The 27,170-nt window shown below is 39.8% G+C and overlaps 2 protein-coding genes and 1 non-coding gene across 5 annotated transcripts; all 3 read left to right on the top strand.

Moving 5' to 3' along the window:
* Window positions 1–264: 264 nt before the first annotated feature.
* LOC116731290 (26S proteasome non-ATPase regulatory subunit 4) lies at window positions 265–9,367 on the top strand. The gene is made up of 10 exons (XM_032580996.1): window positions 265–386; window positions 952–1,092; window positions 3,487–3,601; window positions 4,731–4,817; window positions 4,953–5,021; window positions 5,711–5,926; window positions 7,580–7,688; window positions 7,783–7,914; window positions 7,991–8,043; window positions 8,873–9,367. The coding sequence occupies exons 1-10, from the start codon at window positions 361–363 to the stop codon at window positions 9,041–9,043; spliced, it is 1,119 nt and encodes a 372-aa protein (XP_032436887.1). The 5' UTR covers window positions 265–360; the 3' UTR covers window positions 9,044–9,367.
* Window positions 9,368–11,154: 1,787 nt separating this feature from the next.
* znf687b (zinc finger protein 687b) lies at window positions 11,155–27,037 on the top strand. 3 transcript variants are annotated; one of them, XM_032580994.1, is made up of 10 exons: window positions 11,155–11,310; window positions 13,801–16,080; window positions 17,776–18,041; window positions 18,129–18,313; window positions 21,405–21,581; window positions 21,671–21,833; window positions 22,662–23,015; window positions 23,097–23,197; window positions 23,774–23,861; window positions 24,517–27,037. In XM_032580994.1, the coding sequence occupies exons 2-10, from the start codon at window positions 13,815–13,817 to the stop codon at window positions 25,123–25,125; spliced, it is 4,209 nt and encodes a 1,402-aa protein (XP_032436885.1). In that variant the 5' UTR covers window positions 11,155–11,310; window positions 13,801–13,814; the 3' UTR covers window positions 25,126–27,037. The 3 variants fall into 3 exon arrangements, with proteins under 3 accessions (XP_032436885.1, XP_032436884.1, XP_032436886.1); XM_032580993.1 differs by having other exon boundaries at window positions 17,746–18,041; XM_032580995.1 differs by having other exon boundaries at window positions 11,156–11,310; window positions 17,800–18,041.
* On the top strand, window positions 21,866–22,000 carry LOC116731991 (small nucleolar RNA SNORA13). Its single transcript, XR_004341681.1, has one exon. It is a non-coding gene; the product is annotated as a small nucleolar RNA SNORA13 (small nucleolar RNA).
* Window positions 27,038–27,170: the final 133 nt, after the last annotated feature.

Below are 27,170 nucleotides of genomic sequence, written 5' to 3'. Positions count from 1 at the left end.
GTGAAATATGTCACTAAGAATAGGGACACTTTTTCAAGAAACATTATTACGTGGTATTTTCAAATTGGATATAAAGTCAAATTTTGCCAAAGTATCATCTGGATAACCTATTACAATTCTTATTTATCAAGATAAATGAATAGATGGCCTCATAATCACCCCAAGTGATTTCTGGGGTAAGTGTTTTCCTTTGGCTTGCCAGAGACTCCGCCTACTCGGCGTCGTTCGGCTTTCCGGGTGACAAAGCTTGAAAGTCGAACGTAACATTACGTGACCAATCCTATGGGCTGTTATTCAGTTTTCCTCCAATAGGATTGGGGTTTTTTAGACTGTTACAGAAAGCAACAAGAAGTTTCCAAAATGGTGCTCGAAAGTACTATGGTTTGGTAAGAACTCTAGAAACGAATTTTAAGTAGTTTGTAAACTATTTCTTGTTTATAATAAAAAATGATAGGGTAGTACTCGACAATTGAAAGTGTTAAACTGAACACAGGACGAATGTCGCGGCTTTCTGACATGATAAATAACGGTTAAAAGCTAGGCGGCTAAAACAGAGTTGAGTGGCTGAGTCATTGTAGCTAAAATTAGCCAATAATTCCCGTCCTAGTAAAGGATTTATTTAGCTAAAATATGTGAGTATAATTCTAGCACTTACGATTGAAAGCTTTTTGCTCTGTTATGGTTAAAGCGAACCCTTTATTGTTAAGACCAGTCGCAACAGTGGTGTTATCCATAGCCAGTTGCGTTAGTTGTTTTTTAAACATGTAAAGTCCTTCTTTGTAACATTACTGCTTCATAAATCTTGTTTTTGGATGCTTGATATATGGAACTGACTTAAGATGTGATACTAATTCAACCAGTCTGTTAGACTTAACATTACATTTAGGTTAAAGTCATGAACCAGTTGTCTGACTTACGAGGTCAGCCTCATTTTAACGTCTTTACCTTTAGTGTGGACAACAGCGAATACATGAGAAATGGGGACTTTCTACCCACAAGACTACAGGCTCAGCAGGATGCTGTCAACATCGTTTGCCACTCCAAAACACGCAGCAACCCGGAGAACAACGTTGGACTCATCACCATGGCAAAGTAAGCTTTTTCCCCTACATTACATTAATTCATAATTTACATATCAAGAGACTATCTGCTGATGGAGATACACAGTTAATTGCAGTTGCCACTACAGTATCAACATCTCACAAGACTGAGATGTTGATGCAATATGTGATAACTATATTGCAATAAGAAAAATAGTTCTTATTTTGCAACAAGTGCAGTACTGTACATAAACAGATTAATAATTCTTATTTGTAGAGGTCTTTCCATTGTGACTGCTTCACACAGCTCTTTCCTGTTGGCTGCTCTTGGTGGTAATTATTTAAGGGACATCAATGCTACAGTACAATTGGTTTGGATGAGTTTGGGGAAAATCAATCAAGACTACTTCCTAGCCCAGTACAAAAATCACACACACGCACTCCCTGTAAAAATGTTTGTCAGACATTCAAAGAAATATTTGTTTGGTAGTTGATGTGTATAGATCAGTGATGCCCAAAGTCGGTCCTCGAGGGCTGGCATCCTGCATGTTTAAGTTCTCTCCCTGGTTTAACACACCTGGATCCAATGACAGCCTCAGAAGAACATTGACATACTGAAAAGGTTATTGCTATCACGAGGGAGAGAACTAAAACATGCAGTATGCTGGCCTTTGAGTACCGACTTTGGGCACCACTGATATAGAACAACATGTTGTTGTTTTTTAATTCCATGGCTAAATATATAAAATTTCAGACAGATCATCTTCAATTTAGTAGATGAAGATGAATCTCAATCTCAAGACCCATTAGAATTATTAACTCAGTTAATTGTTTTGAGTGAGGTACCAGACTCAAACAAGGACAAAAAAAGTGTTCAAAGTAGAAAAAGTTTCAATTTAATTCTTCCAAAAATAGTTAACAAAGCATAAAGATTTAATGCAAGAATAAGTAACAAATTTGGGCCCAATTTAACTGAGGTCTACTGAACTCTAACTGAACACAAACAAAACTGACCTGCAAACAAAGAACAAAAGGCTGCTTAAATAGGGGTGGAGTAATCTAAATCTACCACATGAGGGAGGCACAACATAACAAAAGAACAAACAAATACAAAATTAACTAAAGCATCCTATGAAACAAATAAAGCAAAACTAACTTTAACTTAGCACAAACAATAATAAGTGAATATTTAAGTGACAAAATTAACTAATTAAAATCAACTTGAAACAACAAAGTCTCCCCCCTTCAGTGTTTCAGAAAAACAAATGGTTTGTTCCAGGTTCCCTCCTCCAGCTGGTATGTAATTGCAGCAGCTCAAACAAAAGAACAAGTGTGAGTAAACCATTCAGACAATTTGTTCAGATTCACGTTCTGCATTATTAAGTTTAAAATATAATCAATCAGATAGTAGGATGGACATTTTATTAGAAATATTTAATACTTTATTCAGAATACAAAATATGGGTTTGATGGTTATATTTGTGTGGGTTCCAGTACATATTGAAGTAGAAGGAAATGAGAAGGCAGATAAAATGGCAGAGGGCAATTTAAAATCCTATTAGTTTTACAGTTAAAACAAGTAAATCTGAGGGAAAGAGTATTGTTAAAGGAAAACTGGTGGAAAAATGGCAAAAAAAGGTGGGATGAAGAAAAAACAGAAGGATGGTTTTATAAAATTCAGAAGATAGGAGAAAGAAGAAATGGAAGACAAAATAGAAAGGAGGAAAGAGTGATAACAAGGTTAAGATTTGGACATACAGGACTTAATTATACACTTTTTAAAATACAAAAGCATACTACTGGCAAATGTGATTACTGTGGAAAATATTAAACAATAGAACATGTAATATTAGAATGTCATAAATATGAAAGAGAAAGAAGACATATGAGGAGAGAGTTTGAATGTATTAAGGAAAAGGTTAATTTATTAGATATTCTGAGGAAGAATTTGGGGAGTAAACATACAAATAGTTATTCAATTTTTAAAGAATATAAAATTATTTCATAGAATTTAATTATAGTAGGTGTGTTTGTGAATGTATGCATGATATACGTAGATGGGTAGAATACAAAGTTATGTATAAGTATGTATATTTGTGTGTATGTGTGTGTGTATTTATATGTATAGGTAGGATTTATTTATTTGATTTGATTTATTTGTAGAATTTATATATATATATATATATATATATATATATATAGCTTATATATATATATATATATATATATATAGCTTATATATAACTATAAGCTATAGCTAATATAAAAACAAAATAAATACTAACACGATGTGGTGGTGGTAGGAGCATCCACCACATTTTGAAAAAGCTGTATTTTCTCCATTTTACCTTTGGCTAATTGTCCAATGAGATTGCATGGGGTTCTATGCCACTCTCTGAATACCAAGTATGGCTAACAGTGTGTTTGTGTTTCTTCTGTGATGTAGTAACTGCGAGGTCCTTACCACACTGACATCAGATTCTGGCCGCATCCTGTCCAAACTACACGCAGTCCAACCCATAGGAAGAATCTCATTCTGTACAGGCATCAGAGTGGCTCATGTAAGCAGTTCACAGATTCAAACTTTGATTTAACAAATTTGTGAGTATAGAAAAGATCTGTTCTTGAAATTGAGGCAGTATTTTCTGCTCCTTTGTGTACCCTTGTAAGTTTTTTTTGTACTATTTAAACCAAATCATAGAGATGTTACATTTCAATCACACAATAAGCAAAAACATCACAGTAAATTCTCTAAACATACCTAAAAATTGCTGCTTTAATAAATGGTCTTTGCAAGTAAGGTGTTTATAATTCAGAAATTAAAGCACATAATAATCTAGTTCATCCAGTAGAGTGATTTCTCTACCTGCTACAGAACTCAAAGTTTTCAGATTTATACCATTCAAACACTGAAAACTGTAAAACAAAAATCTAGATCAGACACAACACAACTGAACCAAAGCAGCATGAAAAATAAATAAATTTAGAAAAAATAAATTGAACAGACTACCAAGTTGTGGACCTTTAACAGAATTGACTCTATATCCCATGATGCTTTAGAACTAGTAGAAGAAGAACTTGAGGTTAGAGGAAGAAGTGAACTTAGGACCGTTGGTTTCCTAGAAAAGAGCTATGTTAGCTGTCGTACATAATGATATACACTCTGTCGTATATCATTATGTATGATTCGTTCATCCTTTTTTTTCACTAAAGTTCATCTGAATAAGCCATCTGACTCCTTTTCGTCTTTGAATTAGTCGAATATACAACATTTTTGGTGCCGAAACCCGGGACATGTGGATCAGTGCTAAAGGTCCTGGGCTTAGTGTGGAAACTGACTGTAGTGTAATGGAAAAATTAACAAAATCAAAAAATGGAGGCCTACAAATCAAAATATTTTACCTAGTTATAAAAAAATAACAAATTGAGACTTCTAAAATCACAAAATACCAAATATCTAAACTAATAAGCCAGACAAATCTTATTAATTTTAGTACGTATAAATCCACTGGAGTTTTAAATCCTTTTCTTTTTATGTCATCTGAAAAATCCTGAACAAAGGGTGTGGGAAGTGTCGCAGATGTATACTAAATCTATTATTCTTCGCACAAATATTAAGTATTTTTACGTGTGCATTTTAAAGCAGAGCAACACTTTTTGAGCAGCCATGTTTATATCTGTTTTTTTCAGCTGGCTCTAAAACACAGACAAGGCAAAAACCACAAAATGAGGATCATTGCCTTTGTTGGGAGTCCTGTGGAGGACAGTGAAAAAGATGTGAGTTTAAGTGTTTCATGACATTTTGCTGTAAATCTTTTCTGAGGAATGTCTTCGCACTACTCTTTCCACTTCAACCTGTTTTCTTTCTGCCTCAAACCTCCCTGTCTCTGTCCCACCATGCTGGTCTGGCAGCTTGTTAAGATGGCTAAGCGCTTGAAAAAGGAGAAGGTGAACGTGGATATCATCAACTTTGGAGAAGAGGTGAAGACTTGATTTTCACGATCACTAATGCAATCTGACAGCTAAATGTAGTTTTTGGTTTCCTATAGACTTGAAAATTGCAACATTTTCTTTTTAACATATTTAATTTACTCGATTGGTATGAGGAAAAAATAAAGTATTGGTTTACCAATATTCTAAAGCTCAAAAATGAAACAAGACTCAATAAAAGTTGTGGATTTTATATTGATTTATGTTTAAATTACATGCTTCCTGCTGACTTGCAGTCTCCAAAATCAAAAAGGGCCTTTTCATGTCTTTTCTGGACTTTAGCCTTTAGAATTAGGTTTACCTGGATTGTGGTTATTAAAATTGGTCTGATTTTAGATATTTGTTTTGTTTCTTACCTAAATAAAGGTGTCAGTGTTCCCAAATGGTGCTTTAAACAGGCTGCATTGGGGGGAGGGTGATACTTCAGTACTTTTATCAAAGTACAAAAGTCATAGATTTGGGAGAAGAGAGGATTTAGTCCAAATACAAAAAAACTGTGAAATGGCTCTATTCCACTCTCCAGAAACCGAAAGCCAGATCCAGCACTGTTTTGTTTCATGATTTTGTCAAACAATATTTTGTACTCAAAAGTTCAGGATGTTACAAAAATACCAGAAAACAATGTAGACAGTTAAAGTACAAAAGTTTGAAATTAAAGGTGTTTTCTGTTGCTTCTCCAGGCGGTGAACACAGAAAAGCTGACAGCATTTATTAACACTCTAAATGGAAAGGAGGGAACAGGCTCCCACTTGGTCACGGTTCCTCCTGGACCCAGCCTGGCAGATGCACTGCTGTCCTCTCCCATCCTGGCCGGCGAGGGAGGCTCTATGATGGGGCTGGGCGCCAGCGACTTTGAGTTTGGTGTTGACCCCAGCGCTGATCCAGAGCTGGCCTTGGTAAGCAGTAAAAACATCCGCCCTGGACGCTAGTTAGCTTAGCATTTAATAACAACTTTTAAATTAGCCCAAAGGAACACAGGATCAAAATGCCACAACTTCGTAGCGACGTCTTAATATCTGCAACTGTTTATATTCTTGAAAAAGAACAAAAATGCACAGCCTGTTTATTAATCTGAACTGAGATAAAGACTTAATTCAAGGTGTCCCATTTTGAAAAATGTAGATAAGTTGTCAAATAACTAGAGAATGGATTTGAAATTTGTGTGAAAAGCTTTCAAATGAATTGATCTATTATTACAGTTTCAAAATGGAAAGTAAAGAAAGATCCAAAGACTTTTAGTGGAAAAAATTACTGTGGAAAGAAATAAAAAAAAAAAACATTTTTTTTTAACCAAAATTAGTTGTGGAATAAATTTTGGCCCCCTTGTTATTAATATCTAGTCTTCTCCTATTACATTTCATTGGGTTGGAGCAACTGGTACTTTTTGCCATTCCTCTTTACACAGTCTTGCGTAATTGATTAGTCTGATTCTCTCTGACTCATCCTTCAGTTATTTATTTTTTTTTGCATTCCAAAATAGTTGAAAGTAAATAAGGGGTATTTTTACCATAGTGACCATAGTTGAAAGCAAACAAGGGGTATTTTTGTCTCAATATTCATCCATTAACATCAAATCTGCCTCAAATGTTCCCAGAAAACGCAACTTTAGTCGTACCAAGACACACAGTTCCAGGTAAATCCCCATTAGAGTTTAAATACTCCATGTTTATGTTTATGATGGTAGGACAGAAAGGGCTTTTTTTTCCTCCTGCCATCCCTTCAAGTAACCAGTTGGCATGTAAAGGGCATCTATTTATTGCGATTTTTACTTATCTTAGCATAACAGCAAATGTACTGAAATTAAAAGTAGGATTTTTGGAAAAAATGGTTCAAGAATATGCTCTAAACCACAGGTGTCAAACTCCTGGAGTGCCACTGCCCTGTAACTTTTATATGTGCCTCTGATGCACCACACCTGAATATAATAATTAGATCATTAGCAAGGCTCTGGAGAACTTATCTACACAAGGAGGAGGTAATTAAGCCGTTTCATTCCAGTGTTTTGTACCTGTACCAAACACAGAAAAGCTGACGGCATCTAAACTGCTAAAAACTGCAGGACAGTGGCTCTTGAGGACTGGAGTTTGACACCCCTGCTCTAAACCAGTGGTCCCCAACCCTGGTCCTCAGGGCCTACTGACCTGTATATTTTAGGTGTTTCCCTGCTGCTGCACACCTGGGTTAAATGAACAGGTGATTAAGCAGCTTCTGCAGCAATTGCAGAAATGCAAAAGAGGTAATGCCATCATATGAATCAGCTGTGCTGGAGTCCAGACTCCTCAAAACATGCAAAACAGCGGTCCCTGAGGACCAAGGTTCGGGACCACTGCTCTAAACAATGGAATAAACTTGTATAGGGGCTAAATTCTTTTGACACCTGTAATGTATTTTCTTAATTTCTTTTTCAACCTTGACATTTTTTTTTAAGGACTGCACCTACATTGCTCTAGTTGTGTTTCCTGTTTGTCAGGAAACAGGATTTGTGATATTAATCACAAATAATAATTTGTGATTATTCCTCATTGTGCCATTTCTGTGATTGGCTTTAGGCCCTGCGTGTTTCAATGGAGGAGCAGCGACAGCGGCAGGAGGAAGAGGCCCGCAGAGTTGCTGCTGCTTCTGCTGCCGAGGCTGGCGTCTCCACACCCACTGCAGACGGTAGCTTCAAGATTTGTTGAATGTCTGCTAGAATTGACCCGATTGTAATAAAACTGCAGAAAATGATGGATTTTCTTTGTCATTGTTTTGACAGAGTCGGAGGATGCCTTGTTAAAGATGTCAGTCTCTCAGCCTGAGAGTGGTACTGCAGTGCTTCCTGATTTCAGCAGCATGACAGAAGAAGAACAGATAGCCTACGCCATGCAGATGTCTCTAGCTGGAGGAGGTGGGTTTCATTCCTAATGCAAGTTTATACTTCATTCTGCTCTTGGTATGTTGGATAATTGTTTTCTTGTGAACAGAGTATGGTGAGATGGAAACTGGAGCGCCAATGGACGCTGCAGAATCAGCCAAGGTCAGTCTTTCTCAGACTCTGTGCAGTTTGTTTTAGTAAAAGAGAAGTTGGAATATGAAAACAATCTTAGAAAAAGACATTTAGCTGCTGAGTATTCCTGTTTCTGCATCTGATAGCTTTGGTTGCCTAGCAACAACTTCTCATGTATCGTGCACAGTAGCAGTTTCATGTTTTGCCACAAAGTCTTGTAACTGCTTGTAAAGAGAGAAATGGCTTAAGAGGTAGTATTTCAGATATTTAAACCAAAAAAAATGTATCAATTATTATGAATATTGACTGATATGAAACACTGATATCATGGTATGTTTTTCAGCCATGTCATGTTCTGCTGGAAAATTGTTTGAGTATTTTTCAGGTCTAAATGATTATGAAAAAATAATTGTATTTCCAGAATGTATTCCCCGTCCTATTATCTAAATTTGTACCTATTCATCTATTGTTCATCATAGATTCATCTCTGTTAACCCATTCATCAAGCCATCCTCTTGCTTTCTTCCTCTTTGTGGCTTTTTGAAAGTCCATATTTAAAACTAAACCTCTCTAATAATGCCTGCTATAATTTTAGAGTAACCCATTAAATTCATCCTTGTAAAATAATTTCCCTTCATGGTCAATAAAGTAGTTTTGAATTGAAGAGACAACACTGTATACATGTGGAATTTGAACCATCACAAATTAATTTTAAAATGTATTCTGTTAATAAGAAATTATTTTCCCAATATGACCCAAGAGGTAAACAAGGCTGTTATATCTGGAGGTAATATTTTAAATTCAGTTTAAAAAAAAAAAAACAACCCACAGCTGAACTTTCTATTTTTTTTTTCTAAAGGAGGAGGATGACTATGATGTAATGCAAGATCCAGAGTTCCTTCAGAGCGTCTTGGAGAACCTGCCTGGAGTCGATCCCAACAACGAGGCCATCCGCAACGCAATGGGCTCCCTGGCCTCCCAGACTGGAAACAAGCAAGACGGCAAAAAAGATGAAGAGAAGAAGAAATGAGACGACCAAGCAAAAAGAAAAATGAACAGCTGCAGGATTTCTTTACATATGTGACTGCTGATGCACTCTGTCATTTAAAACTCTCCTTCAAAACACCAAATAATAAAAGATCTGTATTAATTTGACAGCATAAATTTTCTTGAAATACAATTTGATGAAGTTACAAAATACTAGGATCATTTGTTACTTTGAACACTCTTTACTTTTTTCTTGTGATTAATAACCAATTCATTATTAATCATAGCTGCAGGCTATACAGTTATTCTCCTGGCCTGTCTGTGTGTTTTTTTGCAATAAAAGCAGGTTTAAATGCCTCATGTTCATGTTCATGCCTTCTAGGACTCGTTTCTGGCATCAGTGACAAACTAGAGACAAAAATAGATTAAATCACAGCAAATTATCAGTAGTTCTAAGAATGGGGCCTCGTAATTTAACAGTGTGTTTTAATAATCTGTAAAATAAACGTGCCGTTTGCGGCAGCATCCTCGCAATTTTCCCAACGCTGGCTTGATGGGATGCGTGTGGTCACGTGATGGGAAGCGCACGGTGGCGGAAATTGCGGCGCTTTTCCTTGATTCGAATCTTTTGGCTCCACGTTGACGGGCATCCGGTTCGGATTTTGAACTGCTCTTCATTACAATATCTAGGGAAAATTATGAACGTCACTACATTTTCAAAGTAAGCTTAACTAATATTGTGTATTACAAAACTGCAATTTAAAATGAGTAGTAATAGTGGAAAACTTAGAATTCTTAAATTGTTCGTGTATATGTCTAAATCTGTTTATTACGGAGCCCCTAAGGGGACATGGAGAGAAAAAAAAGGAAAGAAATCCCGACTTATTATCTCGAGATCCCGACATCAGTACATAACGACCTAATCACAGTGATGGAGGACACCCACCCATGGGGTAGATATATAGATTTTTATTTCGAGCTTGGGCTTGAGTATAAACACATTAAATCAGTGCTTGACAGCAGACATGGATTTAGTATTAGTGAGAGACATCTGAAGAGAGTTTTCAGAGCGCGGGGACTCATTCGGCGCAAGTCCTTTTCCGACTTGGCAGTTTTGGTAGAATTCATTAATAACCAGCTACAGTCCTCTGGACAGCTTCACGGTTACCGATGGATGTACGCTAAATTGCATGTGCATGATATCCTCCTCTGGGACATCTCTGGACTGCAGAAAATGATATAAGTCGTCCTCCATAATCAATGTAGACACACTCCCCCACGTTTACCGCATAAAAACATGCCTTTCCCCCCAAAAAAAGTAACTCGCGATTTTTCAGAAATGTCGCGGGATCTCGAGATAATAAGTCGGGATCTCGAGATAATAAGTCGGGATAATAAGTCGGGATCTCGAGATAATAAGTCGGGATCTCGAGATAATAAGTCGGGATCTCGAGATAATAAGTCGGGATTTCTTTCCTTTTTTTTTCTCTCCATGTCCCCTTAGGGGCTCCGTAGTTTATAGATCCCTGCAAAAAATATTTTACCCCTTTAGTCAAAAGATAAACATTACCACTATAATTTGAGAAAAAGTTAGAACACATTGCCCCCTAATAGCTAATCTTAGCCTTTCTAATCAAAATAAACTCATGATTCTCATTTAGCCATAATAGTCCCTGGTACTACTCAGTGGAAAGTTTTCCTTTCTCTTGTCAACTTTGAGATGTGTGAGGAGTTTCTTGCATATGCTTCATGTTTGAAGTCACCCCAGTGCATCTTCATTTTCCATTCCCACAACTTTCCATTTCATAATTCATAACCAGTAATTGATGGACATACAGGCATGTTTTGGCTCACTTTCATACTGCTGAGTCCAGTTCTGAATGGGGCTTAACTCAGTTGCGCATTATTTAATGTTTTACTCAATCAGAGACCTGACAGAGATGCAAACAAAGATCCTCCACCAATTCTGTACTTTAGAGTATATGGTTATTTTTTCTTCAATGGAATTAAATGCAAAAAAAAAAAAAAAAATCAACCAAACGCATGTTTATCTTACTTTTGAGCCGTGGTTTGATATCTTACAACAAAATAGAAGACAAATAACTAAAAATTCTGTTTTGTATGAAGCGAGCATCTAATTTAAGCTTGAATTAAATAAGTGAGAACAGTATAGCATTTATTATGACGACTCCTATCGTCCATCAAAAAGTCTCGGCAAACAGAGACGGCTCCGTCACCAACAGCACACCGTCAGAAGCGCAGCATATTCTGCTGAAAACGAGCTAGGATAGTCGGGAATCGCACATCCAGGTAAACAATCCATAATACATCAAATATTAAAGAAAAATCCCCATCCCTGCCATAATTTTCTCCGTCATCGTCGACCCTTCTGACAGCGGATTCTGGCCGCTGTCAGACCTGCCGCCAGCAGACCGCTCCTGTTGCTTTTAACGGCGCTGGCTAGCTCGTTAGCTCGATGACCCCTCTCCGTCTTGGCTGGAGCTCAGCGGCCAGCAGCCACAGACGGAAGGCAACATCGTTAGCTTAAAAATAACGGAGCCCGCTGCTACAGAAACGCTGTTTCAAAACGAACCGCCACAAATATGGTCACTGTTTTTAAACCCTAGCGTGGTAGTGAAAGCGTGACTAAATCGGCGTTACCCCATTCATGGTTTAAAAGAGCCGAGCCTGTCACCGGAGGAAGGTTTGGTTGCACAAACGCCGCCGCTAGCACTCGCCTAGCCGGCTAGTCAGTGCTAGTGCAGGACACTGAAACATCCATCCAACCTGCTTCAGCTTCCTGGAGCTCGGCAGGTCATGTTTAACAAATATGCATGTGTGACATATCTAGCAAATAACCGACAAGTTTAAAGGTATTATTATGTCTAAATATCACAGTACACATGTATTAAGCCGTTTGCAGCCAGACAGCTCAGGTTCATTGTCAATATCCCAGCTTTTGCTCCCAGATCTGTTTATTATTATATTTAGTTTATGCGGACGGGAGGATGAATATTTGTACCTTATTTAAATGTTGGTCATAATGGTGAATTTTTCGGCAGGAACACACAAAAAATGAAATTATATTGAACAGAGGGGATCAGATTCATACCCCAATCACCTGTCAGATAGAAAACAAATAAAATGCATTGAAGTTTGTGCTTGTAAGGGGACAGAAAAAGTTAAAGGGGTGAATACTTTTGCGAGGCAACAAAAATTAAGCAGTTACCACAATATTATGGCAGGTTCTTTTGTTTCACAGTTGAATAGATTTGTATGACGTTTGTTTGCAAGTATTGAAAGTATTAAACAGTGGCTAAGCCGTTTTTTTTTTAAATTCTGTATTGGGGCCTCACAATATATCATCATTATATCTCACGAAGAACTGTTTGAAATGCAATATTTGTGTGTTATATTCCAAGCTTTGCATGCAAATGATATTTTGAGCATGTTTGATTTAGACTCAATGCAACAGTTGCCTGTATCTGACACAGATAAATGTGCCCAAGATGCTGAAAGACACAAACTGAATCAGAAACGTTGAACTGACCGATGTGTTTATCACTATTGATAACCTCACTGTGATATTTAACAATAATATAGTAACTTTTAACATCGAGCAGGCCTGTTCTTTATTTACTAAATGTTGCTGCTACGCTGCTGGTGAATACAATTTTGCAAAATATTCTGCTACAAAGACGCAGGTTTAAGCTTTTATTTAATACTTCTAAAGCATGATTATTAGCGCCATTCACTTAAATACAGAAACATCTCTTTTATCCATTTTAATTAAATAGATAAAAACTGAAATGTTGCCTGTTTTTCTGTCAGCTCATAGAGACCCAGCATGTTTTTTTTTTTTGCTGCACTTTGATTTGAGGTTAGTAAAAACCAGTTAGAGGAGACAGGCTTATGCTTTGATGCACAGATGGAGAGATTTTTGTACTTCCTAATTTTCAGTTGAATTCAGATCTATCAAATGTGCTGCTAATGATCAAATTAGATCAAAGTTTACAGGAATTTGCTTTTATATATTGTAGGGCTGAAGCTATCGATTACTTTATTGATCGAATATTCTGACGATTAGTTGAGTAAAGGACAAAAAAATCTTCACATTCTGCAGAGTTTTATTTTAATTAAGATAATTTTATACAATATTAAAAATGCAACAATGAATAATTCAAGCATTTTATTAACCAAAATGCAATAATAGTATTCATTAGTGCATGATTAATCATTTGTGGTAAAAGATGCATCTGCAGCTAAAAAAAATACTTCTAACATTGACATGTGAAAAACTCAGGCCTTTCTGCTTGACTTAACGTTAATAAAGTGTTGAGCTAATGTGTTTATTAATCTGTTTATTATTATTGAATAGGAGATTTAATTATTTTTTTGCTGAATTTGAACCAGGTGAAGCTAAATTTGCCACTTGGGGAGTTCTGGGTATAACATACTTATGGAAAAAAAGTTATTTTTTTTATCTTAAATGCAAAAAAATTTGTTCACCTTTGGCTAAATTACTGCCCTGAGTAAATTTGTTGTTTAAGAAAAAGGCCTTTTGTTTTGAATCTGTATATTCTAACGATTATTTGATTACTAAATTAGTTGATGATTATTTCAGTAAGTAGTTAATCACGATTAATCGTTTCAGTCCTACTATATTGTATTCCTTTTGAAAAAGATGTAATGAAGAACGAAACTAAGCAGAAAATTAAAATCGGCCAGTAAAAGCCTGATCACTGAATTTTCAGTTTTTCCAGATGAATACTTATGTTTCTGTATTTTCTAATGTTCCAGGAGTGGATCCCGGTATGGGGGACATGAAGACCCCAGATTTTGATGACCTATTGGCAGCGTTTGATATCCCTGACATAGATGCCAAAGAGGCCATACAGTCTGCGCCGGATGAGGCCGAGGGCCCCCACGGACCGGCCGGTGCGCCCCTGGGAAAGCAGGAAGGCGTGGTGGGCGTTGGGTCCTCCCTGAGGCCGCCCAGTCCCTCGGATTCCCAGGCGGACACCTCCATCGTGAGCGTGATTGTGAAGAACAAAGTCCGGCATGAAGCCGTAGACGGCGGGGACGGAGATGCGGAGCAGCACCCCATCGATATGATCGCGGGGGCGGATGCCGGTCCCCGACTCGGTGCCTGCGGCGAATCCGAAGCGCTCAATCACAACGGTTTTGGAGCTTCCGGTGTTTCCATGCCTCTTTCCCTCGGCCAGAACCAGTCCAACGGAGGGCCGTGGTCCGTGAACACTCCCAAAGCGTCCGCAGAAGCGTCCAGCGCCAGTACAGCCAAGCATCACAAGCAGGGCGGGAACATTTTCAACAGACTCAAACCTCTGGTGGCGCAGGGGTCTGGAGATCCGGTGGGTCGGGCCAGGAAGATGCAGCTCCTCCAGCAGCAGCACCAGCAGCAGCAGGACACGGGCCAAGAGAGGGCGGATGCTGTCAAAGCCTCGCTTCCTTCATCTTCCTCCGTGTCGGCCGGGTCGTCCTCTCCCACCGGACTCGCCTTGCCGTTCTTTCCGCCGTCCAAGCCTCTGCTTTCAGCTCCTCCTTCTGCACCTTCATCGCAGCCACTGCTCTCGTCTCAGCCTTTCAATGGCTCCCCAAAAGGAGGAGCTGGCGGATTCCAGCACCAGGAGGAGGAGGATTCCGACCCAGATCTGGGGAGTCCTCTGGTGATCCAGGAGAACCCCGACTCGCCGACTAGTGCGCAGATGAGCAGGCGATACAAGTCTGATTCTGTTTTGTCGCAGCCCGTGTCCTCCGCTGCGTCCCAACCAAAACCTGGGGACACTCCTTCTGCGTCCACTCCACAGTCTGGCTCAGTGGAGACTCAACAGGTGGAGGAGAGACATCCAGAACATGTAATAGAGGAGAGAGATTCACCTGAGAGCCCTGAGCCGGAGACGCCAAATTCAGCTGCTCAGGTCCCGGCAAAAAGGTGCTCCAGCCCCGCCGTGGCGTCCACTCCGCCTCCCCCTGAGCTGCGGGTGCCTAAAGAGGAGGAGGAAGAGATGGAGGTGGGAAACGGCATCGATAGGGTCACGGATGGCAAAGTGGACAAGGGAGAAAATATGGAGGCAGAGGATGGAAAGGCTAAACCATCTTCCACTGATGGAGGAGAAACAGGAAGTGCTGCTCCTGCTCCCCCCGGAGCTCCATCCCGGCCCCTCAAAGTCAGGATAAAAACCATTAAAACCTCCACAGGCGGGATTACCAGGACTGTGACCAGGGTGGCGTCAAAAGGCGGTGGAAAAGGCTTGGATCCTAAAGGTCAAACTGGGGAACACAGGCTTTTATCAAACAAAACGCAAAAGACTGACGTTTCCCCTGGCCTCATGACGACATCTTCCCAAAAAGTAAGCGCTCTGAACGTTCTGCCTGTTTCTACACTCGCAGCCAGCAGCGTCATGCTTGCCGCCGCCACAAAGGTTCAAAACAAGATGGCTTCTTCGGACAAGGCGAAGGTTTCGGCCACGGCTGTCAGCATCACCAAGTCCGCCGCCCTGCCGGCAACGCCTGCGGTGGCTTCCTCCCCCAAGTTCTCTGTCGCTGCCAGTGGGATAAGCGTTCGCACGGCCGCCAACAAAACAGCCAATGGAGGCAGTGGCACCATCTCGGGCAACGCCGTCCAGCCAAACAAGCCCGCCTCAATAGTCAACAGCACTGGCGCCGTCATCTCCCGCAGCCAGTCGAGTCTGGTGGAGGCTTTCAACAAAATCCTGAACAGCAAAAACCTCCTGCCAAGCTACAAGCCCGACCTCTCGGCCCCTCCGCCGCCCGAGTGGGGGCTCCCCGTGCCCGCCACAGGTTACCGCTGCCTAGAGTGCGGAGACGCATTCGCTCTGGAGCGCAGCCTAGCACGGCACTACGACCGGCGGTCGCTCCGCATAGAGGTCACCTGCAACCACTGTGCCAAGAGGCTGGCCTTCTTCAACAAATGCAGCCTGCTGCTGCATGCCAGGGAGCACAAGGAGCGTGGCCTGGTGATGCAATGCTCGCATCTGGTCATGAGGCCCGTCACCGTGGAGCAGATGATTGGCCAGCAGGATATAACACCGATTGGTGGTAAGTTGAGGTGAAGAAGCACTCACACTGCATTACAGCTACAAATGTTGATAAAACCTCCATTAGATGCATTTAGTTTTTTCCATTTAATGGAGGTTAAATGCAAGAGTTTTTACTTTTAATGTAAAAGGTGTACAATTAGTTGACTTACGATCAATTGTCAATTAATGGTATCAGATTAAAATAAGAGCTGGGTAGAGTTCCCCAAAATTTTACTTAAGAGTATCACTACTTCAACTTATTTTTACTCAAGTAAAAGGGAAAATTAGGCTCCAAAGAAATTACACAAGACTTAAAAAGCATTTAGTAAAAAGTCTAGTCAAGTACTGAGTAGACATCGATCATTTATTATTTAAAACTTACAACATTACATGGACTGCTTCAACATATTTTTGCTGAAGTAAAAGTAAAAAAGGATATGGTAAAAAGTCTACTGAAGTATTGAGTAACTGATCAAATTATCAGTCATTTAATATTTAAAAATTACATAATCAGACTCACCGAAATATAAAGTTAAGTGAAATTTTTGGTATTTCAAGGACCAAAATGACAATTATTAGTAAAAGTAACAAAAAATAACAAATCAGTCAAGAAGAATGTTCCAAATCAATTTCTTTCAATAAAAACGTATAAAACTTTAACAAAAATTGCATTTGTTTGTCTTTTTCTGGTGAATATTTGGTTAAAACATGTTAGTTTTTCATTCAGTGGGTTGAGAATCACATTTTACTCAAATAAGAATAGCGATACTTCATAATGAAGTTACTCAAATACAAGTAAAAAAGTATTGCATAGTAATACTAAGAGTAATTTTTTTCCGAAAAGTTACTCAAGTAAATGTAACTGAGTAAATGTAGCTAGTTACAACACAACTCTGATTAAAATAACTTCCACTGATTAGCTAATAACGTCCGCTAGCTAGATCGTTTTTTTTATTGTTGTAGTTTGGCCGCCATCCAGCAGAGGGCGCTGTTGGTCATCCTTAAGCGGAGCCGTTGATACAGAATCAAAGACAGCGGCCATACTAGAACAGGAAAGATATACGGTCCAAACAGAGCCCGGGGTGGGAAGCAAAATGGACTTCATGTGGTTCTTTTGTCAAATTTAAACACTCGACAAATTCCTTAAGTTCACGCGGCGAAGCGTCAACTTTTCAACCAAAAATTACTACGATGTGCTACGAAGGTGAGGACATATGTAACAAGCTGAAAAACGGTTGATGGAGCGAAGTTTTAACATTCCTTCAAGAGCAGACAGTACTTCTGTATTGATATCTATGTTTATAGGGAATTAAGTGTTTAGCATATTTTATTCATTTTGTCTTTTATTCTTCTATTCAACAACAAAAGGTTCCTGTTTTGCTATATTTTATAGATATGTCTAGGTTTCATAATGTGAGAAAACCACAATTTTCTGTTTATCCAATCAGAATTTAATACAGAATACTGATTTTAAGAAAATGGCCGTTTATCAGTCAGTCAGCTCAGTTAGTTGATGGATAAAATCAATCAACTTTAGATTGATTAATTTGCATCCAGGCTTGGAACTTGACACAGCTTGTAACGGTTGTGAATCACAACTATGCATGCATCTCTTTTCTTTTTATCCATCTTTGCTGACCTCCACCTGTTTGTCCTGCTCGGTGTCCGCCGTCTGGCCATCCAGGCCTGCTCACTACTTCGTCCTCTCCTCCAGTCTCCTCTCCCTCTGCCACATCAGGGGGTGCCGCTGTCCCCGCCGGCTCCAGTCCCATGAAGGACGCCTCGTCTCCAGCGGCAGCAGGTCCGACGCGACCCGTCCGCCGTGCTCCTCAGGGGCCGCAGGCATTGATGCCGCTTCCCTGCAAGAAGGCCGAGGGGCTGCAGTACAACAACTTCAAGTGTCCAGAGTGCCAAACGCAATTCTCCAGCAAGGCGGAGCTGGTCACTCACTTCCAGCAGATCAGAGGTGCTCCCAGCTCGGTGAGGATCAAATCCGTATCCTGCTGAGTTTGTTCATATAAAACATCAACAGACGCTGAATGTTTTCCCAAATGTTTGTTTTTGCAGACCTGCAGCCAGTGCTCGCCTCCCATGATGCTCCCCAACTCATGTGCCGTGTCTGCCCACCAAAGGATCCACAAACACAAAGCGCCGCACGTTTGTCCCGAGTGTGGTGGGACGGCGCGGCAGGCCAGCTTCCAGACCCACCTGGAGGAGGCGTGTCTGCACTTCGCCAGACGCATCGGCTACAGGTGGGCAGACATCTGTGTGAAGATGAAACCTCAGCTTTACTAACAGCAAGACGGAAAAATCTGAAGAATAACGTAGGACTATAGCGATTAATCATGATTAATTGATTACAGAAATAATTCTCAACTAATTTAGTAATCAATTAATCGCTATTGAGTATACAAACTCTAAAGAAGGTCAGTTTCTAAATGGACGACACACTTAATATAAGCAGTTTAGGCTTATTTATTTATTTATTTATTTGCATAAAAAAATTATAAGATTAACATTAGATGCAAAACTTTTTTCCGTCTGTACTTGTATTTTACCTAAAACTCCTCAAGTGGCGTAATTTTAACTTCACTTGGTTCAAATTCTGTAAAAAAAATCTAAGCAGCCTTTGCATCCAATTATTAATCAATTAATCCAAAAAAGTATTCTGATGTCAATCAGTTATTCGAATAACAAATTGGCACAGTTTGCAGATTTCTCATTTAACTAGTTAACACTTTATACAATATTTGAAATACATGAATAGATACAAATAAATAAATGATTCAGTTCTGTGTTTAAATACAAAAATTAATGTTTTATTGCCTAAAATGCAGCATTCCTGTAGTGAAAGTTTGATCATTTATAGCAAAAGGATGCATCCGAATCTAAAATAATACTCTTCATATCAACATGTGAAAAGCTCAGGCATTTCTTCTTGACTTAACATCAATACAGTGTAGAGCTTATCTGTTAGATATTGTTTTTATTGATAACTGAATAGCAAACGTTGGTTAAGAGATTTACCAGTGTTGTATAGTAACGAAGTAAAAATACTTCACTACTTTACTTAAGTATATTTTGGAGTACTTCATACTTTCCTGGAGTATGAAAATTTTTGATGACTTTCACTTTTACTTCACTATATTTCCGAACTTAATTGCATACTTTTACTCCGATACATTTTCAATGTGTGGTTTAGTTACTCGTTACAAAAAAGCGAGAGAGAGAAACGCAAGTGTTTTGACCCCACCTACTGATTAGCAAGTAGCAAGTAGGCTACCGAACAAAGTCCGTAGCCTGCTTGCCTGGGCTTGTTCATCACCACCAATAGGATACTTCTTCTTCTTCTTCTTTTCTATTATGGCGGATCACAAGCAACTTTAAGGTGCATACCGCCACCTACTGTACATGAGTGTGTAGAAGCATTACTTCATATCTATTAAATTCTACTTTTTAATTTTGTATTCTTAAGATAAATAAACAATGCTTTCCTTAATTTGTGAATATCTGTTATGTTTCCTTCATTTCCTAATATACCTTTAAGATTCCATTCATGCCCCATATTTCTAACTATTCTCTTTAATTCTTCCCTTTCGAGTTCATTTGACTTACAGTTCATCAATATGTGTTCTACATTTTCTTTCTCTCCACATCTCTCACATTTATCATTATTTTTCCTCCCTATTTTATAAAGCATGTCATTTAAGTAGGTATGACCTACTCTTAATCTACTAATTATTATTTCTTCTCTTCTGTTTCGTTCATTGCTTCGAATTCAAACTGACTTTTGTACTTCATATAATCTTCTTCCTTTCTTATCTTCATTCCACATTTTTTACCATTTCTTGATTTCTTTACTTTTAATTAGGATACACCTGTTTCGCTTCTCCCATTAAACACAAAGCAAGTCTCGCAATCAGTAGCAGTCACATGGAAATTCTATCTTACAAAAACTCCCCGTCCAACTTGAAGAAACACATCGAGGTAACTTCTTATGAAATGGTTATAATCCTCCTGTTTCAGTAACTATAGCTTGGTCACTGTATTGTGAAATCTTGACCATAAATGAACTTTGTTTGGCATTGTTTCAGTTCCACACGTGGTGTATTTAGCTTAGGCCTAATGTTGACTGTAGCAGGCTACCTAGACTCCTCTGTTCAAGGGGGGACAGAAGCCATAGCGATAGCAATTTAGACTAAATTTAACGAATATAGGAAAGGCATGCAAGTTCAAAACCAGGTTTACAGATGCCAATAAGCTGCATTTCCCTCCCAATTCTTTTTTTCTTTTGCATAATGACCAGTTGTGTGCACCACCTACTGACTGTAGGATTGACTGATTCACTGATTTGTGAAGTAGAGTAATCGTAACAGCTCTTTTTCTTCATGTTGGCCGCATTTTCTGTACTATTTATTTTTCTCATTTTCAGCACTGACCTTACTTGAAGGGAAAACTTAAGGCTTACAAAAACTTTGTATTTTCTGTCCTGGAGGGTATACTAAGAAGCTGGTTCAGTTGTAAAGCAGGTTAAGTTAACCTTGTGCTATAGGTAAAGCACCTAATTTTCTTAACTAAATGATGCCTGCAGGTATATCTATTAGCAGGTTTCATTTTGCCTGCACTTGGTTGGGTACATTATTTTAAGTGTATTTGACAAGTTTACCAAAATATAAAAAATGTCATTCAAACTGCATTTGCCTTGTTTTACTTTTTACTTGTACTTTTCATTACATTACTTGAGTACATCCATTTTTACAGTAATTTCCATACTTAAGTACAAGAAGTTTCAGATACTTTAAGACTTTTACTCAAGTAACATTTCAGTCAGTGACTTCGACTTTTACCAAAGTCATATTTTGGAGAGGTACTTGTACTTTTACTTGACTCTGAGATTTCAGTACTTTATACAACACTGAGATTTACTGTACAGGATTTGAACCAGATGAAGCTAAAACTATGCCATTTGAAGAGTTCTGGGGTAGAATATACAGTATTTACACACAAAAATGGTTTTTCATCTTAAATGTAAATGTATGTATATTTTGTACATTTTTGGCTTAATTTTTGCTTTCAGGGTGATGTTTTCTCAGTTTTAAATTTTGTAAACTCCAGTTAATGATTATTCGATTCCTAAATTAGTTAACGATTATTTCAACAATCGCTAAATCGTGATTAATTGTTGATAATTGTAATTAATTGTTACTAATTGTGATTAATTGCGATTAATCATGATTAATTGTTACTAATTGTGATTAATTGTTACTAATCGTGATTAATGCTGTCAGTAGATTCACCCAATACAGCAGGTGTAGTCAAGATGGTGTCTTTCTGCTCTTCCAGGTGCTCAAGCTGCCAGGTTGTATTTGGAGGTCTGAACTCCATCAAGTCCCACATTCAGACAGCTCACTGCGAGGTCTTCCACAAGTGCCCCAGCTGCCCCATGGCCTTCAAGTCCTCCCCCAGTGCCCAGAACCACATCAGCACCCAGCACCCAACACTAACTGGAGGACAGGCCAAGTACGTCCCCCTCCTCTACCCATCCAAAGGTCTTCTTTATTTGAATTTTAAGAGGACCAAATTGTTTTCCTCTCTTTACATTTTTACAGGATGATCTACAAGTGTGTGATGTGTGATACGGTTTTTACCCAGAAGCCCCTGCTGTACATGCACTTTGACACTCATTTAGCCAAGCAGAAAGTGCATGTGTTCAAGTGTCCCGACTGCACCAAGCTCTACGCCCAGAAGGGGTCCATGATGGAGCACATCAAGGTGTGTATTTGGGCCAGAACGTTTGCTGTCGTCGCCTTCATGTGTTGCCCATCCATTGCTCTCTACAATGAATGTGGTGTCAGAGAAGGCGAACATTAAACCTTGGGTCGGCCTTAGCAGGGTTCCTTCATGGTGACCCTGTTCTAAGTTCTACCCCAAGAACATCACTGCAGTGTTTGTTCAGCTTCAGTTCATTACCAGGGTTCTGCAGAACCCGATGACTGGCTGAGGAGTCCATTCAGCCGTTTGGTTCAGGCTGCTGGAGCAGGGCTGCAACTAGAATTTAAAGGGCCAGAGGCCCTGGTCCCACAAGGAAAGAAGTGTGTCTGTGTGTAAAGAGTTAGATTAGAACGCTGCTATAGATGTCTCTATTAGTTCAAATCTGTCCATTAGTCTGTCCATCCATCTAGACATCCGTCCATTCATCCATCCATTAGTTTGCCGATCTATCCAACATTCATTCATCCATTAAATCTGTCCATTTATCTATCCATCCTTCCTCCATCCCTCCTTTTCTCCCTTCCTTCCTTCCATCCGTCTGACCATCATCTGTCCGTCTATCCATCATTCATTCTTCCATCCATCCATTCTTCCATCCACCCACCCATCCAACCATCCATTCATCTACCCATCCATCCATCCATCCATCCTTTGTCCATCTGTTCTTCCATCCATCCATCCTTTCTTTCTTTCCTTTTTTCCAGGTTCTGTATTGTGAATCCTGTCTGCTGTAGAAGTATCCACCATTACAGAGTCAACTCTTCTCTAATGACGCATTAAAGTTCTGTGAACTTCTGGTCTGTAAAGTTTTCCTGTCGTTCTGCTCAGACGGCTCACAGAGGCCCATCAGCCAAACCCGAGTCTCAGCCCGACGCCTCCAACTCCTCCTCAGCTCCCACCAACTCCTCCAGTCCTTCCGGCCTCAAGTCGAAATCCTCTGCGAAGCCCGACACCTCGGACGGCGAGGACTGGGGGCGGGAACAGGAGGAGGAAGATGAGGAGGAGGATGACGACGACGATGAAGGGGATGAGGACTACGAAGCCCCGGGAGGCCAGTCTTCCGGCAGCGCGGGGGTCGGCGGTCATTCCAGCGCCGTGAGCGAGTGGACCTGCCCTCAGTGTCAGACCACCTTCACCGACAACGAAGACTACCTGAGTCATGTGAAGATGGAGCACGGCAAGGTGACGTTCCAGACGCTCAAACAAACGGGACCATCTGAAGAACAACGTTGTTTATTTTATTTCTCTGTTTCTGCTCCACAGTTTCCCTGCCGTATCTGCGGCGGGACGTTCAGCACTTCTTCCAGCCTGCGGCGTCACGAACGAGTCATTCATGAGGGCAACAAAAGGATCTTCCATTGCCAGTGAGTCACTTTCATCAATGATGAAAAACATTTCAGAGTAACCCAGTAAAACATAAATTAGCAATTAATGCATCTCAATGAATTATATTAACTTTAAAAGTTAATTTAATGCATCATTTTAATTCAAAAAGTGAAACTCTGAGTTATAATTTAAGCTTTAGATTTTATTTAGATCAACTTTAGATTATCTTGCAAATTATTAAATAGACTTTGCTTTGTAATTGTGCGCCTTTTTCTACCAGTTCACCCTTCCACTGAACTTTTATTCAGCGCTCTTTAATAGATGGCTTGACATGTATTAATCAAGGTGTAATAAATCTATTTGATCACTTTTTGAGTTGAATTATCTTTCTAAGAATCTTCTGATTTACCAGTAGATTGTCTTTTTGTAGACACACAGTTCTCGTCTTAAATTATCACCCTCAATTTGTAATTAATTTTTTAAACTCTAAATTAGAGTTCAGTTGTTTGATATTCAGATGACATATTCTGGCCCCTAGAGGGCACTAAGAGCGCTTTCTACCTGTGTGTGACATTTTAATAAAATTTTACATCTGTTCTTATGTGTTTATCCAGGTTTTGCACAGAGGGCAAAAGAACATTTGGCAGCCGGTTCTTGTTGGACAAACATATCCGACTCCATCACAGAACAACAGACGGACAAGTGAGTAAAAAATGTAATTTAAGGTTCAGGTCAGAGTTCTGCAGCATTGGCTGTATCTGGGTTTTCTGTTGCATATTATATTAATTCAAAATGCTTCTTCAGCTCCATAGGTGACTTGTGGCTAGAAATCAATTAATTTAAATGAACCGGATTTCTGATAAAAGTGGTCTCTGTAGAATGTGCTTGTCAATATATATATATTTTAATTTAAAATAAACATTAAGATAAAAAGTATCCCATTGTCTGTAAATATGTTCTACACAGAGCTCCTCGAGTGGTCTAGTTTTAGCTTCACCTGGTTCAAGTTCTGTAATAAAATAAAATGATCAAGCATCCAATTATTAATCAGTTAATCCAAAAAATTATTTTGATGCTAAAAAAATATTGGCTCAGATTTTTTATTTAACCACTTAAGCCTTTGTTGTAGAGTATTTGTTATAAACTAGTGGAAGCAAATTAAAAATGATTCAGTTCTTAAGAAAATAAGCATCATGCAGAAAAGCAGAAACATAAGGAGTTGAATTGGTGAAAAAAATCTTTGAAAAACAAAATGTAGATTAAATTGACTTGCTTCCCATCCGTGGGGATAAATGTGTCTATCTGAGCCCTCATGTTGTTGTTTTGAGCACCAAGTTCTTGCTTTGTTTGCGCTCAGGGTCCTCCTCTGACCAGGAAGCGAGCTGCCACAGGAGGCGACGGACCGGGCAGCTCCTCGGAGCTCGACGGCGAAGTCGGACCTCCTGCAGGCCGGCCAGCAGACGAGGAGGAGAGCGCCACAGAGGACGGCGGCGGCGTTGGCCCTGCAAAGAGAACCAGGGCATCGGTGGCGTCCACGTCATCAGCGCCTGGCGAGCTGGAGGACGAGGACAGCGTCTTCCGCTGCGTCCCCTGCGGCTTCTCCACGGAGGACGGCGCCGAGTTCCAGCGCCACATCCCGCAGCACCGCGGCGACACCGCCGCCTTCCAGTGCCTGCAGTGCGGCGTCTGCTTCGCGTCGGCCGGCTCCCTCAGCAGGCACCGCTTCATCACCCACCGGGTGCGAGACACGCAGAGCGACACGGAACGCGGCGCCCCGCGCGCCCCCAGCTCGCCGAGCGCCTCCCCCGGCGGCGCCTCCCCGCTGGCACACCTGGAGGACGGCGACGGAAACCTGGGCTGCAAGGTGTGCGGGCGGCGCTTCGACAAGGCGAAGGACCTCAACACGCACTTCAGGACCCACGGCATGGCCTTCCTCACCGCACACAAGACAGACAAGCCCCAGTAGGGGGCGCTGCGCGGAGACGGAGGCGGCTGCAGAACATGAATGTTGATGAAACACTTTTTTTTAGCTCACCCAGAAACATTTTACTCTCTACGGCGCCTCCTCTGTGCGACTGTAGCTGCATGTTTGATCTTGTTACACCTGTGCTAGTCTCGTGAGAAGCTCTTCCTGGGTCAAAAGCCTTTGTATTGGGGCTGAGTGAAGCTGGAACTCCACCTTCATAAAGTTGAATGAAATTGGTGTCAAAAGTTTGTGCTGCTAAGATTTTTAAGATAACGTTTCCAGAGGTCATCCAGGGTCAACCTGCCCCCCCCATATTTACAAAATATGGTATCAATCAACATATTTGTGTAGCAAAGAATTTCATTTGTGCTATTATAATTAAACTTTTTTTAAAGTTTCTGGAGATCAAAGGTCAATCAGCTCCCCCAACATTTACAAAATCAAACAAAATGTGGTGTTAAACTCTATTCCTGTGCAGCAAAAAATATTGTTTGTGCCGCCGTTTCCAGATGTTATCAGAGGTCGCCTAATTCCCCCACATTTTGTTCTTGCCATTATAATTTTTAAGGTTCAAAACAAAAAGTGGCCAGAAGTCAAAAAGGTCAACCAGCCCCGACCCCAATAGTTACAAAAAATAAATAAATCTGGCATCAATCAATTGTGCTGTTTGTGCAGCAAAAAATTCCGTTTGAGCTGTCATCATTTCAAATATATTGTTTCCAGAGGTCAAAGGTCAACCAGCTCCCCCAACATTTACAAAATTAAACAAAATATGGCATCAAATTTTGCTGCGGTTGTGCAGCAACAATTTTTGTTACAATTTTTAAAATAAAATAATAATTAAAAAAAAGTTTCCAGAGGTCAAAGGTCAACCTGATTCCTCTCGCCCACATTAAGGAAAAACAGGTAAAAACAGTTGATTGACAATTTGCTTGATTAGATTTAAATGTGGAGTAGCTGGTTGACCTTTGATAACCTTTGGAACAAGTTAATATCTCTGAAATAATAGCAGCACAAGCGAAAACATTTTTGCTGCACAAACCAAATTTTCGTTTAGTTTGACGAATGTGGGAGGCCAACTTCACTCAGGTTTTGTTTTTAATCAGCCATTTTTACCTGTTCTCCCATTTCTTCCACTCTTCACCGAATACATCCACGCATTTCGTCTGCACGCCACGCGGCCTGATTCAAACTCCTCTCTCGTTTTTTCCTCCCGTGGCGCACGAGAGATATCCGAAGCATGAAGAGGAGCGTCCGGAGAAACTGACACTGATGTTTTTTTTTATGTTGCAATATTTATTTATACTAAATACGTCACTGCTGTTTGTATCTTAGAGAGTCATGAGATGAAGAGGTTGCAGGAAGTCTGTGACCCGGTCGCTGTGAATAATTTGTGATGTTGTTGATCGTCAAAGCTAGAAAAAGAAAGATCAGACTTCCTGTCAGTAGTATCGGTGTACAAGTTTTTGCCATGTAAATACATACAAGTACACTAAGAAAGCTTTCTGGTTTTAGTAACTTACTATGATAATGTGAATATGTGTAGTATTTGTACTTGTACTGTTCCACTCCCCCTCCTCAAACTGAAAAACCCTCCCAGAGTTAGTTACATTTTGAGAGAAGGTGTGTCGTCTTAACGTGTATGAAAACAAAAGGTTTCGATTTCAGGCGGTTCTTTTGTAACTACAGGATCAGTGCTTGCTGTACCCACTTTTCTTTTCTATGTTCAAGCCCTCAGTGACATGACGGAGGTCTATGAGTGGACTTTGTATCTTTTTTATATGTCATATCATATTTATATAGCTCTATAGTGGCAATTTCATGTCATTTTATTTCCCATGCTTGTGGTCTGCTTGCTGAAATGCCATACACTTCTGTGCTGTTTGGAAATAAATGTGGAAACTATCTAAAATGTGCAAAAGTTTCATTGAGGTCTTATTTAAAGTGGTTTTAAGCACAGGAATATTTTCTGCGCTCATTTTGTGCCAGCAAATACACATTTTTGGTTACATGGAAATTAAGAAACTAAATATACAGTTCTGCAT

This window comes from Xiphophorus hellerii, chromosome 13 (assembly GCF_003331165.1).
Source record: "Xiphophorus hellerii strain 12219 chromosome 13, Xiphophorus_hellerii-4.1, whole genome shotgun sequence".
NCBI classification, from domain to species: Eukaryota; Metazoa; Chordata; class Actinopteri; order Cyprinodontiformes; family Poeciliidae; genus Xiphophorus; species Xiphophorus hellerii.
Note: the sequence above shows the minus strand (reverse complement) of the source record. Positions and strands in the feature narration are given on the sequence as shown.